At 45.9% G+C, this 14,911-nt stretch overlaps 1 protein-coding gene across 1 annotated transcript in view; it reads left to right on the forward strand.

Moving 5' to 3' along the window:
* The first annotated feature begins 633 nt into the window (after positions 1–633).
* ATP13A5 (ATPase type 13A5) overlaps positions 634–14,911 on the forward strand; it is a 32,439-nt gene continuing 18,161 nt past the window's right edge. The window contains exons 1-8 of the mRNA XM_010568445.1: positions 634–859; positions 6,338–6,511; positions 8,040–8,110; positions 8,187–8,267; positions 8,830–8,899; positions 11,106–11,240; positions 13,567–13,639; positions 14,439–14,570. Of these exons, the coding sequence (XP_010566747.1) occupies positions 797–859; positions 6,338–6,511; positions 8,040–8,110; positions 8,187–8,267; positions 8,830–8,899; positions 11,106–11,240; positions 13,567–13,639; positions 14,439–14,570 (799 nt within the window). The 5' untranslated portion in view covers positions 634–796. The remainder of the gene's footprint in view (positions 860–6,337; positions 6,512–8,039; positions 8,111–8,186; positions 8,268–8,829; positions 8,900–11,105; positions 11,241–13,566; positions 13,640–14,438; positions 14,571–14,911) is intronic.

The following is a 14,911-nucleotide window of genomic DNA, read 5'->3' on the forward strand; positions in this document are numbered from 1 at the left end:
TCCCAAGCCTGCCTGCCGCTGCTGTCCCTGCCAGGGGGACTGGTTGGAGACCCCATCTCTCCCTGCTTTGCAGGTGTTCACGCTGCATGCTGTTCAAGGGTCCTGTGTTGCCCAGCTGGGCTTCTCCAAAGGAGTCATCCAGCCGTGTTGCTCTTTCCTTCTAACTCAGGCAGAATTTGAACCAAAGCTCATGTTTGAGGTGATGCCCAGAGCTACTGGGGAAGGTCAGACCAGATCCACACCTGAAAACTACTGCTCCATCATGCACCTCCACTGTGCCAAAACCAAGCCCAGGCCCGAACACTGTGATCTCCCCAAAGCAGATGCTTCTCTGTGACACGCTGGAGGTGGTTCCTGGCACTAGGATGGCTGCTCTGGGGTCAGCTCTGCACGGGTCTGTGGCACTCTCCCACACTTCTCCTTACCATGTGCCCCAATTTCCCTCAGACCCCTGCGCAGAGCCATCTCTCTGGCACAGGACCGCAGGCGTCCTCCCTCCCTTGGCCACCAGAGATCTGCTCCAGCCAGCCCCACCCTGGCAAATGCAGCAAAGCCAGGAGGCAAACACACACCTTGCATAAGCCAGGCATTTAAGGTCTTTACACGTGAGGGTGGATTTTCCTCCCTCTCCTGGGAGTCTAATAAGAAGCCTGTGCGCTGTGAGACTTTCAAAGGCAGCAGACAGGACCATGCTGAGAGTAGCTTTAACACTGGCCTGAGTTCAAGTCAGTAACTGTGCTCAACATTGCTTGACCCCACCAAAAAGAACATCCAGGACTGAAAACAACGTGGTCAGATGGAGGAAAAGTTTTGGAAGGATCATTGTGTGCTTCTCAACAAGGATGAAGAAAATGAGCTGGTAAGGAATGGGGAACAGCGCTGGGCTTTGGTTTCCTTATGCACCTCTTTTCCCACATGCCCATATTGGATATGCCTCCACTTCTTCACCTTCACTCCCCATTTGGGCACTGTGAAGGCAAAAACCTGGATTAGCCCTTGCTGACTTTTTGAGATTGATTTTTGCAAAGTAAGGGCTAAATGAGGAACATACTACTTAAGTCCAGAGGCACAAAACATGGAAGAGACCTCTTTGTCTACCAGAAGTCATCTGGCCAGGGAGCAGCATCCCTTTCCCCACTGTCTTTTCCATCCTAATTGTGAGAATCTCTACTGATGGGTACACTTTCCCTTACTGGCTCATCTTGTATCAAAAAGCAAGTCATAGGGAAAGTGCTTACAAATGAGTTTTATGATGGACAATTGGCTGAAGTAGGGATTAAATCACTTTTCCTGAAATGTAAGGGTCTGCTGCTTACCAGGTCTAGGAAGATTGGGCAGATGACCAAAGTCTACCATGGCTCTCATGGCAGGAATCCCTTGTTTCTTGGTCTTCTACGGCAGCTTTTATGGAGCTGCTCTGTCTTTACAAGGTTTTTAAATTAATGTTAATTGAATCTACTCTCTGTCTTTGATTGTGATTGATTATTGATTATGTGCAGCAGCCTGGAAGGGCTGTGCTAAGTAAGTGCTTTGCAAACACAATGAGTTGGAAACTCTTCCTTTCCCTGCTAACATGGAGTGATTACATAGAGTGTGGTGAGGGTGGGAGTAAGACTTTCTCCTCCGGCTTTCTGTGCAAGGAACAGATGAAATCCAGATATTTCCAGTGCACAGAGTGGGCACAGAAGTAGATGCCTCTGCACAGGTGTAAAATACAGTCCTGTCACTCCTGTATTTGCTAGAGAGATGTATGTGCTGCATGCACTGGAAGCACAGCAGCATGCTCCCCTAGGACAGGAGTCTCTGTCCTCTGCAAGCAGAGGCTGCTAGCGGGTGCTTCCCAGCATCTCCAGTGTCACTGCCCAGCCTTGGGGACTGAGAAGGTGCCTCCATTATGGGGATGCAGGTGCTCAGGGCATGCACAGGTGGGAGAGATCCTGCCCCACAGAGCACACCTGCACCTCTGTATCAGGATTGCTTGCAGGGCTACTAATAGCGGTGGGGCTTCAGCTTTCCTGGTTGCCTTCAGTAAATTCCTGCTGGGATTTGGCTGGTGCTCAGGTAAGCTTGTTTTAGACTAGGATGCTTAGGCCAGTTGCAGCAGCCTGGATCCAGCACAAAATGAAAAATCTGCTGTGGGAGACAGGTAAGGGGTCAGCTAGGGATCATCTGTGTCATGCTGATTGCTACAGGCAGTGTTCTTCAGCGGGTCACTAGCTGATGTGTGGATATGGCCCTCAATGCCTGCCTCTACTTGCATAAGAAGCAATGGGGATGCCAGCTCCCCGATGAGGATGGAGGGCCAGGGTGGATGGATGGGTGGAGTGAGGCTGTTGCCACAAGCAGCCTTTTAGCTGGGAGTCTGTGCACCCCAGATGAGCTGTACCCGCTTCCAGGAGACGCCTCTCTTGCCCCATCCAGCTTGTGGCTGCAACCCTGCTGGCAGAGGAGGGCCCTGGCTCTGTCCCTGATGCAGCTGATACAGCCTGCCTTGTGTCAGGCTGAGTAGTTGTCATGGTTTAACCCCAGCCAGCAAATAAGCACCACGCAGCTGCTCACTCACTCCCCCCCCCGCAGTGGGATGGAGGAGAAGATCGGGAAAAGAAGCAAAACCCGTGGGTTGAGATAAGAACGGTTTAATAGAACAGAAAAGAAGAAACTAATAATGATAACACTAATAAAATGACAATAGCAATAATGAAAGGATTGGAATGTACAAATGATGTGCAGTGCAATTGCCCACCACCTGCAGATCGACACCCAGCTAGTCCCTGAGTGGCGATTCCCCGCCCCCACCTCCCAGTTCCTAAACTAGATGGGACGTCCCATGGTATGGAATTTCCCCATTGGTCACTTTGGGTCAGCTGCCCTGGCTGTGTCCTGTGTCAACTTCTTGTCCCCCTCCAGCTTTCTCGCTGGCTGGGCATGAGAAGCTGAAAAATCCTTGACATTAGTCTGAACACTAGTTAGCAACAACTGAAAACATCAGTGTTACCAACATTCTTCACATACTGAACTCAAAACATAGCACTGTACCAGCTACTAGGAAGGCAGTCAACTCTATCCCAGCTGAAACCAGGACAGTAGTGTTTTATCGAATCCGTCTTCCTAAAGTCCTGTTTGCCGGAGCAGCCTTGCTTCCAGGTATTGCACTTCCTGGAAAACTTTTCTTACTGCAGACAGGCTCAGTGGGGTAAATCAGCCATGAACATGGGTTCCCTCAGCTCTGGCTTTCAGTGCTGTTTCCTAAGCACTCTGTGAATGCCGTGTGTATTCTCTGAGAACAGGCTGTGCGCTAACACAGACTGCCTTTGTACCTCCTCTCTTGTGTAGAGCGATGCAGTTGATCGGCCACGTGTTGCAGCTGTATGGGGACTGACGGGACCAGCCAAGGCCACCCTGCTGGCCCGGGGCACTCGGGCTCCTGCCTGGCCCCGAGTTGGCACAGGGGTGAGGACCTGGCATGACCCAGCTGTGCTGGGGTCCTGCAGCCTCCAGGAAGGGGCACGTCCCCAGCACCCCGGGTGTCAGGAGGTCACAGCACAACTCCGCTTATTTAAACCATCCCTTTTAGACATGTACAGTGTACTTCTATTAATTATCTTCCATCACAGCTAATGCGTTTTTGGGTTCCTCAGTTGCTGTGCTTAACATACAGCTGTACGCTAGAGCCCCACTTGCTGGCAACAGCCGGTGTTCGGCTCCTGCTAGAAACCCCCGAATGCTCTCGGTGGGTGACTCCCGGCCTTGCGCTCACCCAGCCCTGACACCGCAGCTCTTCCCCAGCCTTCCCTCCACTTTTGGCTGCGGATTTGATCCTCTCCAGTCCCTTTGGGGTGATGGATGAGTTGTGGTCCCACGCACCTCCTGTCATTCCGGCCACCCCCATAACAGGCTGCTTGTTTTCCAGGCCTGCATCTGGAGTGTATTTATAAAAACCCTGCTATGAAAAGGCAAGCCAATGAAAATCTCCTTGAATTTCCTTGTTTGTGGATGCTGTGGTTTGTCCTCCCACCCTGAAAACAGCATTTGTATTTATTGATTTAAACTTCTGTGGCCTCCATGGGAGTAATATTTTGTATACAGTAGGGCTGCACATCTAAAAGCTACAGAGCTGGTTTGAAATGGATTTTGCTAACCTGGTATAAGGGCTGCATGATTGTCTTTATTTCAGTTAAGCTGCATTGATTTCAGCTTAGTTTATGTTGATTATGATCAGAGTTCAGATAAATCAAGTTAATGGCTCTCTTAAACTAAATAGGTGCTTACTCCACTGCCTTTAAATCACTTGAAAATTTTATTTGAAGTTGAACCAGTACAATTTTCTGTAGAAGCCCTCTCCTAGGAGCACTGCTTTGTTGCAAACTCTTTCCTGTAAAGCACCAGTTATCCTTCCGGCATTTCTTTGTCATATATTCCAGATGTGGGACTTCCTCATTTTTATTCTTCTTGTTTATAATTTAAACCACCATTTCCTCCCCCTCCTCTCAACTGTGTAAGCCACGTCAATAGGTTACACTATCCCATGGCATTGTGTACTTTAGCTGGCAAGCTATTCTGGAAAAACATTCAGTGTAGTCCCAAGCAGACATACAAAACCCTTTCCTTTTACTTCCTACCTCTGCCCACGTCTGCAGGGTCACTTGATACCTCCCCAGGGGCAGGTGCTGCCCGGTGGGTGGGTAACTGTTATGTGGTCAGGGTTAGGTATCTCACCTCCGCCATTGCTCCTGCAGCTCCTTGCACAGGCCTGTCCTGCAGCACCCACGAGCAGTGGGCGGCAGGCAGCGTGGGTGCTGGTGCGGGGGCGAGGGGCCAGGTTCGGGCAGGGCAGCACCGCAGCCGCTTTTGCTTCTGGTGCCACTGCTGCCGCTTGCTCCTGAGCAACTGCGCTCTCCTGCCCTTGTCCCTCGTCATCAGCCCTAGGGAAAAGTTGCAGGGATTGCCTGGAGCTGGGCTTTTTGGAGCGGGAAGAAAGCTGAGAAGTGTCTGGGAAGTGCCCTATATAGGGAAACAAATGGATCACGGCAGCTGGAATGGAGATACCTGATGAAAAACAATTGTCGAGGGGTGGTGTGGGGCGGGTTGCGTTGTTTTGTTTGGGTTTTGGTTTTTTTTCAGCAGTGGGTGCAACACAAAAAATTAAATGTCTTTTACTGAGTTTTCATTTCAGCCTTAAAACAAAATTCTTTTTCCAAATAAACTTTTATACAATCTACCATAGCACGGATGGCACAACATGAGGCCCGTGGTGGGGGCTGCCTGGGTTCCTGCCTTGATGCCTATGGGGAAGCAGAAAGGGACACTCACACGGCTGCTGAGGGGGTGGGTGGGTGTAGGGTGGCAGGGCCAGGGTGGCACCTACCACGGCTGCTGTCTCAGTGCTGTGAGAGCTGTGGCCAGGCTGGATGTGAGTGACAAAGGGTTGGCATCCCTGGGTGCTGTGAGCTACCAGCTGTGGATGGAGCTTCTCCCCCCTTCCCTCATGCCCTGCTGGGTGCTGAGAGGGCTGGGAAAGCACCAAGCGTGTAGGGAATGATCCAGTTATGCTACAGGCATTGAAGTTATTGTTAGCCCATGGGTAGGTTTAAAGCAAACCAAAGGGTACAAAAATCCAGAGTTCTTCTCAAGTGGAAAAACTAAAGCTATGAACTTAACGATCTTCACAGGCAATGGAGCATCACTGAATAGATGACTACTGGGCCATCAAAATGAAAGGGCAAGTAGGGAAGATGACAGACAACTTGGGGAATAAGTTGGAGGAAGAGAGTGTACAGAGCAAAAAGAGCCCTTCCATATTTGTTTTCAAGATAAGGTGTACATGGTGAAAGATAACACACCAATAGGCATGGTACCTGGTACCTGGGAGGTGTTCCTTGGGGCTTGGCAGCTTTCCTTCCCTGAGGCAGATTCTGTGTCCCTGCTGCGAGGTAGATTTCAGCAGTCAGCACTATGTTCGCATGGAGACATCCTCGGTGGCAGGCAGGGCTGTTTGGTGCTAGCACTGCAGTTAGAGAACTGTTACCATGAAGGGTCAGCTGCAGTCTTGATGGTAAAAGCTCCAGACTGGAGTTAATTCTTCGTTAATCCTGGGAGAGCTGATTTGAGAACGCTCCTCTGCCGGCAGCAGCCCAGCAGCATCCTCCTTTCAGCAGCTCTGCTGTATTCTTAACTATGTCACATCAATCAGCAAACTCTCATTTCCAAAAATGACCTTGGGCAGTTATGAGGTAAGGCTTCAGTCACCAGCCTTTCTTTTCAATAAGCTTGTGTTTCCTGATGAACAAAGACCAGGGTCAAACTTGTTAACAAAGAATGCTTTCTCTTTGCTGTTCAGGAGATTTTTGGCTACAAAACTCAAGGCTGCCGAAAGGCCTTGTGCATTGCTGGATACATCTTGTCCTGTGGGGCTCTGCTGCTGCTCTTCTACTGGAAGCCAGAGTGGGATGTGTGGGCAAACTGCACCCGCTGCAGCTTGGAAGAAGCGGACATTGTTCTGCTCAGAACAACAGTAGGTGAACCCTCGTAGCCGATGATTGTTATTTGCAGATCCTATTGTTTTCACAGATAGGGCAGCCAGTCTGTCTTTGTCTGCATGATGTAGCAGGTTAATAACACCTTCCACTTTGGAAGTGGAGCGGCAGGGGCGAGTCAAGCTTCAGAGGACCAAGCATTTTTATTTGCAGAGTTTGAAATACTGTGTAAAAGACCATATTTACACTAAAAAGGCTGCAGCCACTCTGCCTGAAGGCTGGGCACGGAGCAGGCTTCAGGCAATGCTGCTGCCCATCCACAGGCTCCAGCAGCTGCCCTCTGCCAATGACATGTTCCATAAAACAGCTCTGCCTCTTCCCTTCCTTTATGTGCATGGGGTGCAGCCAACTGACTTCAGTGGAGGGATCGTCTTCGGAAGTTGTGGCTGTTAGTAGCCTTTCTGCTTTAAAGTTATTGGGGAATGCTGAGGAGATAGGTTTTAGAGATCTGGGTTTCAGGCATTAGTTATATTCTAAGACTCCATGACTGTAAATTAAAACCCAACGTAATTCTAGCAGAGCAAACGCTTAAGACACTTAATGCTCAACGTTGCAATGATATTACTAAAATAAATGCACTCAAACCACTGAATGAGTAATCTATTGCTCATTGTAACTAGGTACGGTAGACTAAACTGATTAAAGGACAGTCTGACAAAGGCATGTATAGCAGTAAAGCTGAGTTGCTTTTGGCTATGGATGTATAGCAAGTAACACAGCATTATAGGAGCTTTGTAGAGCAAAGTAGCTGTTGCTGAGGACTCAACGTCCGCACTAGAAGTGTTTTAGAAAGCTTTTACTTCCAACTAGCTCTAGTCTGATCCCATAGACCGAATATCCACCCAGTAGCTATTGAAGCACATCTTCTGGTTTAGTTTCATCTTCCCTGAAATTGCTCTGCAGCATGAACCAAAGCAAATGGAGATGATTGCGAGAGTGACTTCGAAGTGCTTTACTGATTGGTACTAAAACACTGATACCAACATGCCTGTTACTATGGACTTACATTTGCTATGATTGCAATGATGTCACAGTACTGTAGTTCTCTGGAAATCTCATATATACTTCCCAGAGACAGGAAATGTTATCACAGGCAATATTTGGGGCTCATGACTGAACTGTGCTCTATTTCTCTAGGATGAGTTTCAGAGGTACAGCCGGAAGAAAGTGACCTGGATTGATTTGTCCACATTGGCTCTACCTGTTGGTAGTGATTTAGGTGGTCCTCTTGTAGCTGATAAAGACTCTGTCATAAACAGAGCTGTAATGAAGCCACAGTTAAAGGTATGTCATCTATAAAATGGAGAAGAAAGATGGCAGGGAGGGGGTGTGTGGAAATAGGAGTCGGGGCACCTGGAGGCTCCCAAGGGTGCTCTGTCAGCATCTTCCTGCAGATCTTGTTTACATAAGCTCAAGTTTTCCCCTAAAACACAGGGAAGCATTTCTGTAACAGTGAGATGGTTTTCCCTTGAATGGCAAATGAATTTTTGCTATTTGGTCTTGCAGATCAGATGTATCCAGGTGCAGAAAATCCGTTATATTTGGGACTTTTCTGTAAAAGAATTCAAGAAAGTTGGGTGAGTGTCAACAGCCTGTCACAAAACCCTTTGTGGTAGGGGACTCCCTTGTCTGAACTTTCTCCTGTTACCCTAGATCATTAGAAGACAGCAACACATGTCACAGCATACACCACAAGTTTGGAGCTGGCCTCACAAGGGAAGAACAGAAGATCAGGTACTGTCTACATACAACTAGATAGATGTATGAGCTAATTGTGACAGTGTGACCTATTAATCCTTCCTTTCAAATTCATGTGAGCTTCTTGCTACTCATCTTAGTAAGGCAGTGCAAACTCTGTGGGTGACATTTGGAAAGGTGCAAAATCATTATCCCTCACACTTTATTGAGCTCATTATCTTCTCAGTGATGCCACAGACTGAATATCCATCTGGGGAAAACGCCACTGGTTCCACCTGGGGTTCAGGGCACAGCAAGCCATGACTGTCAGTCTTTGCCATTTTCCCCTTAAAAGGCCTCTGGAAAGCTCATCAAAGGGTTTAGCAGCAAACTGACAATCTTTTCAGCAAGGAAACAGTAATATTCTGCCTCTGTGTAAAGTCGTCTCGGAGACACTACCTTCCTGACAGGTTTATTTGCCCTGCTCAGCCATATGGTGCCCCCAGGACTTACTTTTTAGATAAGTGTTAATGTTATTTGGGTGCCCAGTTTTCCACATGAAGTCTTATCCTACATGACTAAGCTATAACATGGTGAACTCTTCTCTACCTTCCTGCAGGCAGCTGGTGTGTGGGCCTAATGCCATCGAAGTTGAAATTCGTCCTATTTGGAAGTTACTTTTTAAAGAGGTCAGTAAGTCAGACTGGCACTTGGTGGGACAGGTTTGAAGTGTTTTGAAGGCTTTACCTGGGCGTGCTGGGATGGGGTGATTGATGCTTCATAGGCATAAGCCATGGAGGAAAGTTGGTGAACATCCTTTATGGCTATTAGCACACATTCCTGGCAGAAGGTTAAAGGGAAGAATATGACGCTAAGAGGATGCTTGGTGCTGCATACTTATGACAGCTAAATGTTTCCCTGATGATGACTGTGTCCCTTCTTGGAGAGCAGTAGTGTGGGGGACTGATGTCCTCCTCCTCTGCTGTAGGCCCTTAATCCTGAGTGAACATCTGCCATGAACAGGGACATCTTGCCTCATGACTGAGCAGCGACATGCACCTGGAGTGCTCGTGCTTTCTGCAACTACTAGGACTGACCATAACCACATCAGTAACTCTGTCTTTTCATGCAGCCTCTTGATAATGATCTGCAGTGAAAATTTTATGCCTACAACTAAGGCAGACTTGTTCCTCTTTAATAGCATTGTTTTAGTAGTCCAAAAGTAGCACAGAGCATTGTACAAGCTTGCTTGTGAGCACAACTGCAGTTTAAATCAGGAGTGTGCTTTAGAAGGGAGGAAAACATTTGCAAAATTCCTATTTTATAATTGCCTTGTTCACCTAGTAACTTCCTTTTCTCCTATGCCATAGACGCAAGACATTTTTTTTCATGCATAAATAAGGACACACTGCTAAGACTGTTCTTCCTCTACAGGGGACAAAACACGTCTTGTGGATAAGAGGAGAGACGTGTATAGATGGTTACTTGTTGGGTTTGCATATAGAAATGCTGGACATACATTTTTGCCAACCTGTAAGCAGAGGCTTTGCATGCAGGATACTGTCTTGTCATCTGTGTTCACTTTAGTGAATTGTAGATGCTACGTGAATGTCTTTAAAATGGAAAAGAGCTATGAATGCTGGGACTCGAAGCTAGCATGTGTCTGAACTTTAAGTAGAGTTTGTTTGAAACCCTACAAAACACATGAAAAGCTCCAGGGCTCCTGAAATGGGTTGGATTTGATGTTACCAACCTTTCAGTGCCCTCTGGAGATGGTTTTGAAGAGAACTCCAGTGTAGCACTCTAAAAAGTTTATTTAATTTGAACTTTGCACTTCCATCCAAGGCTGAAGCTTCATGTTTGAAATATTAATGGTGGTGCCTGGAGGCAGACTGGTCCTCATAAGCTTGTGATATTTCAGTCCAGATACAGCTTCAGTGTCCGAAGACTGGCACCCTGATTTAGTGTCTGTCTCTGTCCTAGTGAATGTCAAAAAAAGTATTAAATTTTCATTGAGGGACCAAATTTGCCAGATGAATAATTCATTTCAGTTCCAATCTTTATGCAGAAAGCTCTTTCAGTGGCTGTTTTAGTTATACCAGTTCTACAGAAAAGTCTGTCATTCCTTCAGACCAGTCAAGTGGCAGGCTCTGAAAAACTTCATCTAATTCTTTTGTTGTTAGTTAGATACCACAATAACCAAAATTATATTCTCAAACTTAAGTGGGGCTTGTGCCCTGTTTTAGCATAACACATTAAAGTGAGTGATGACTGGTTTTGTAAGGCTGACACAATGTGGAGTAGCTAAAAGTATGAAGTATGAGGAAATCAAGCCTTCATTTTAGCTGTAGTCTAAGACTGATTACTGATGGCACCACAGACCATTAGTTCTTCTTTACCATTTTTCTTTTTCCAAATAAATATCGTATTCATAGTGACTTTTTTGAAATCACAAAGTATTAAAGACTTTTAAGGTAATTCAGTCCTTTTTTTTTTCCACATGTGGGTAGTGTCTCGTGTGTAGGAATTACTTAGAATCAGAAATGTTAAGGTCACCTTTGTTAGATGGCTATGGTGGGAAACCAACTGATTTAAAGTCCCTTAAGTCTGACTTTAAGTTGCCAGCGTAGTTGCTGCTGAATAGTAACTGGTTAGCAACAGCTTTTAATTACAAACACCACAAACTACATGTAAGCTGATAAGTTCAGAGCTGGAGGCTATTAATGCTCAAAAACAGCCATGAAAGAATGCTGCCTTGGGATGGCAAAACAACACTTTAAATTGGCGTTTAAGACTCCTGGACACTGTAATGAGATGTTCTCACCTTTTCCCACACTTGATCTCTCCTGACATGTTATGACCATCCCCTGACGTGTGTAACATTTGCGTTTGCAGATTTTAAACCCCTTCTACGTGTTCCAAGCCTTCACCCTCACGCTGTGGCTGAGCCAAGGCTACACTGAGTATTCAGTGGCCATCATAATCCTGTCGATCATTTCTGTTGGCTTAACCGTGTATGACCTCAGACAGGTGAGTCTGCTGTGCAGCCTGCCAGCTCCCCATCCTGCACTCTGCTAGCAATTTCATCTATCACAGACACAAGTAGCTATTTATATGCTCTTTCTGGTTATTTTTTATTGCTGTGTATTCTGCTGTATTACTACAGATTTATTGCTATAGAAGAGTTAAAAGGGTCGTACCTGGGGGTCTTGAACTTCCCAAGAATTAAAGAGATTGAAGTATGATACCTGGGGCTTGTAAGACTTTATGAAGGTGGACTATATGTGTGAGTCTGCTTCTTACTGTAATTTCAGGAGGATTCACTCCTCTTAAGGCTTGCTAAATAACAGGTTTTAACAGAAAAAAAACCCATGACTTTTTATGTCTCAAATTTGTTCAACATTTCTGTCATGGATGCAGCTGCTTGGAAGAATTTTCTAATAATCTCAACTCATTCACTTTTTGACCTAAAGCGCTCACCTGTGATAAACCTGAAGCCTTCAGTCTCTATGGCAAAGGCAAATAGGCTGAGCTGAGCCTTACACAATGTTTGCCTGCCATTGAGTATCCTCATGCAGTCAGCTGAGGTTCCTGGTGCTTCCTGCTGGAATTGCAGAACACTCTCACTGGGAATTTGGAAAACACTTCCTTGATTTCTGAACCCAGTTTAAATACACAGGGAAGGCAAAAAAATCACTTGGAGAAAGGATATAATAGGGAAAAAAGATAAACTATGTGAATGAAAGTACAGGTGGGAAAGAGCGATAGGAACAGGAGTCTGGCAGGCAACATTTTATTCTCTCAGGTCTGGATATTAGGTATTGCATTCCTCTGTATTGTTAAGATTTAAAAGCAAAAATGAACGGTGGATTCCTGAGTCCTGGTAAATATTTTTTTAGTCTTCAGGAAAAATGTAAGGATTAGAGGACAGCACTGAGAATTACAGTTTCTGCAGACAGTGTGATGTGATTAGGGGTGGTGGCAGGGGTGAAGGGACAGCAGCTCTGGGGTGCACTGGCCTGACTGTCATGCTCATGTGCTGTTTCAGAGCCAGGCACAGCTCACATTGCCTCCAAATTCACTGCTAAAATCATTGTTCCTCCACTGAATTACTGGGGAAGGGCAAGATTCAGCCCTTTGAAAGGTTCCTTGGGAAGGTGGTATAGCAAACATCTCTGTGAAGTGCTGCTCAGGGGGAGACAATAACTTGCCCTTCCAGGAGCTGGCTTTTGTTCGAATTGACTCTGCTTTTCCCTGGGCTGGTAGAGGCACACAGCACATTCCCCGTGTAGGTCCCAGGCCCCGAGACTCGTGGGACTTTGGGCAGTATGTGCTCACCGGTGCGCTGTGCTGACGAGGCACTCCTGCACACCTTCTGCCCTGCCAAGGGCATGCTTTTATTGCTGCCTCACACTGATCTCAGCAAAGGCTTTGTGAATAGCTGGGGCATTTGCCAGCACAGGTGTGTTGGCTACGCATTGCGTTTTTGTATCTCTGACTAATATCTGTAGGATGACTAGCACTCCCATGTTAAACAAGCGCTCGCATCTCTTTGAGCGCAACTTTGTACTTAAAGTGTTGTTGTCTGTCCTGGTATTGCAGAGCACGAAGAACAGATATGGTCCGTTCAGCTTTCTTTGGCAAGGCTGGTTTTATTGTGCGACTGATAATTTTGGCAGGAAGAATTACAATGTTTGGGGCCTCCGGATATTCTTCAAACTGGCTTGACATCTTCACATGAACAATGCTAATGAAGAAATCCATACTCGGGGATTAGTTTTTTGCAATTGCAACTTTTAAATCAAGATAAGGCATTCTCTCTAATGGCCTTGCAATGACAGTTGACTTCATCATTATCTCAGGATATGTAATTGTCGGAATTAGATTGCAGAAACTGGCAAAGCGCAGACACCCAGCTAAATTAGAATTTCTGTTTTTCTTCTTGCAATGGCAGTTTTGTAACAAAAGCCTTTACAACTTGGTTGTCCTGTTGGTAGCCTCCTAGCAAGGGTAAATCTGTTGAGCACAAAGAAACCCTTTACTAAGGGACTGTAGATAGCAATGTTGCAGCTAAGGAGACTTACTCTGGCACAAAGCAGGAATGGCCCCTTGAAGGCTGAGGGAGGTACAGCGGCATGAACTGGAAGCAAACAAAATTAGGTCCATGTTCCCATGGCAGCTTGTTCTAGGTTAACTCAATGAACTCGCACCCTGACTTCTAACAAGTGATGTGAAACCTCCCCTGGATAACTCAGCAGAATTCAGTTTCTGTGATGTTAGCATGTTCACTGAATTGTAACCTACTGCTTCGCTTGAGTATTGGTGTTTCAACACTGCAATTGCTTTCCATCAACAGCAGTCTACCAAGCTGCATGACCTCGTTGAGGAGCATAACAAAGTCCAGGTTACAGTCTGCACGAAGAGCGAAGGTGAGTCATCTGTGTCTCATTTTCCTCACCAGCCTATATAATTAACTAATGTGTTGAAATGTATCTGGAATTGCACAGCTCCTGTTGATTTCTACTGCTGAAACATAGAGGGCGAGCTGCAGGGAGAATGGGGCAGAGGGAGGTGAGGCGGGCAGGGCAGTGAGAAGTGTGGGCACAGCCTATGCGGTGCAGTAATGATGCATCTGTATCATCATCGTCTGTATCTGCAGCATCTGTAATGATACAGGTGAACCCAGTAATTTGTGTTAAGAATTGAGAACAGCTTGGAAAATTTAATTTCACAAACAGGCAACTAGGTAACAACTCTGGCCTTCCGAGACCTGCTTCCCCTCTCAGCTATAGGCTACTTTCACAATCTTGTCAAGTAGCTTGTGAACGACTTTCAAGGAGTCTAGACGTATGGCTCCCACTGATGTATGCATTTTCTTTCCTGCATCTCAGTTTCTTGCCCATAAAATAGGGGTTATAGCTATTTTTGTCTCCCAAAGAGGTTGAGATGGGCAATTGCTTGGGTGATGGGAGATGTAAAGGCCTTGGATAGGTTTTCTTGGTCAGAGTGTTTTATGGACACTAAACAAATGAAACTGAAGACACCCACTTGGAGGGAGATATTTAGACAAGGGCTGATCTTTGCGCTGTTGTTTTTCAGCCAGTATTATTTCTAAGAAACACTGGCCTTAAATCATGAAATTTAGTGATGTTGCATGTGCCTTAAGACTTTTTTTTAATTGCCCAGAATGTGTGCACAAATAAAGTTCATTTTTGTATTGTTCTACAGGTTGTGAAGAGCTGGAGTCTTGTTACTTAGTCCCTGGAGACATGCTTCTTTTAGATGGAAAAAAGCTCTCTCTCCCATGTGATGCTGTCCTGATTGATGGAAGCTGCATTGTGAATGAAGGGATGCTCACAGGTACAGCCTTGGAGTTTGAAATGCTAAGGCCCTGTGCAGGTTGTCTGTCAGGGAGATATCTTTATCTATTCTGACAGCAAATTGTTTACTATTTATTAGAATAGTTTGCAGCAGGAGGTGGAAAAACTGTGGCTTGAATAATTCACACTTGTCTTGGGCTTTTGAACGTTGCCATTGTGTAATATGCATTTCTTATCCACATTAAAAACAAGTAGGATTAATATACTGTCAGGAGTAGAAAGTGAAAATACTCAAATACACTGAATATGTATTTTCTGAGTTTTTGGATTAGAATCATAGAATCATTTAGGTTGGAAAAGACCTTTAAGATCATTGAGTCC

This window comes from Haliaeetus leucocephalus, unplaced genomic scaffold (genome assembly GCF_000737465.1).
Source record: "Haliaeetus leucocephalus isolate CR32 unplaced genomic scaffold, Haliaeetus_leucocephalus-4.0 Scaffold240, whole genome shotgun sequence".
Taxonomy (NCBI): domain Eukaryota; kingdom Metazoa; phylum Chordata; class Aves; order Accipitriformes; family Accipitridae; genus Haliaeetus; species Haliaeetus leucocephalus.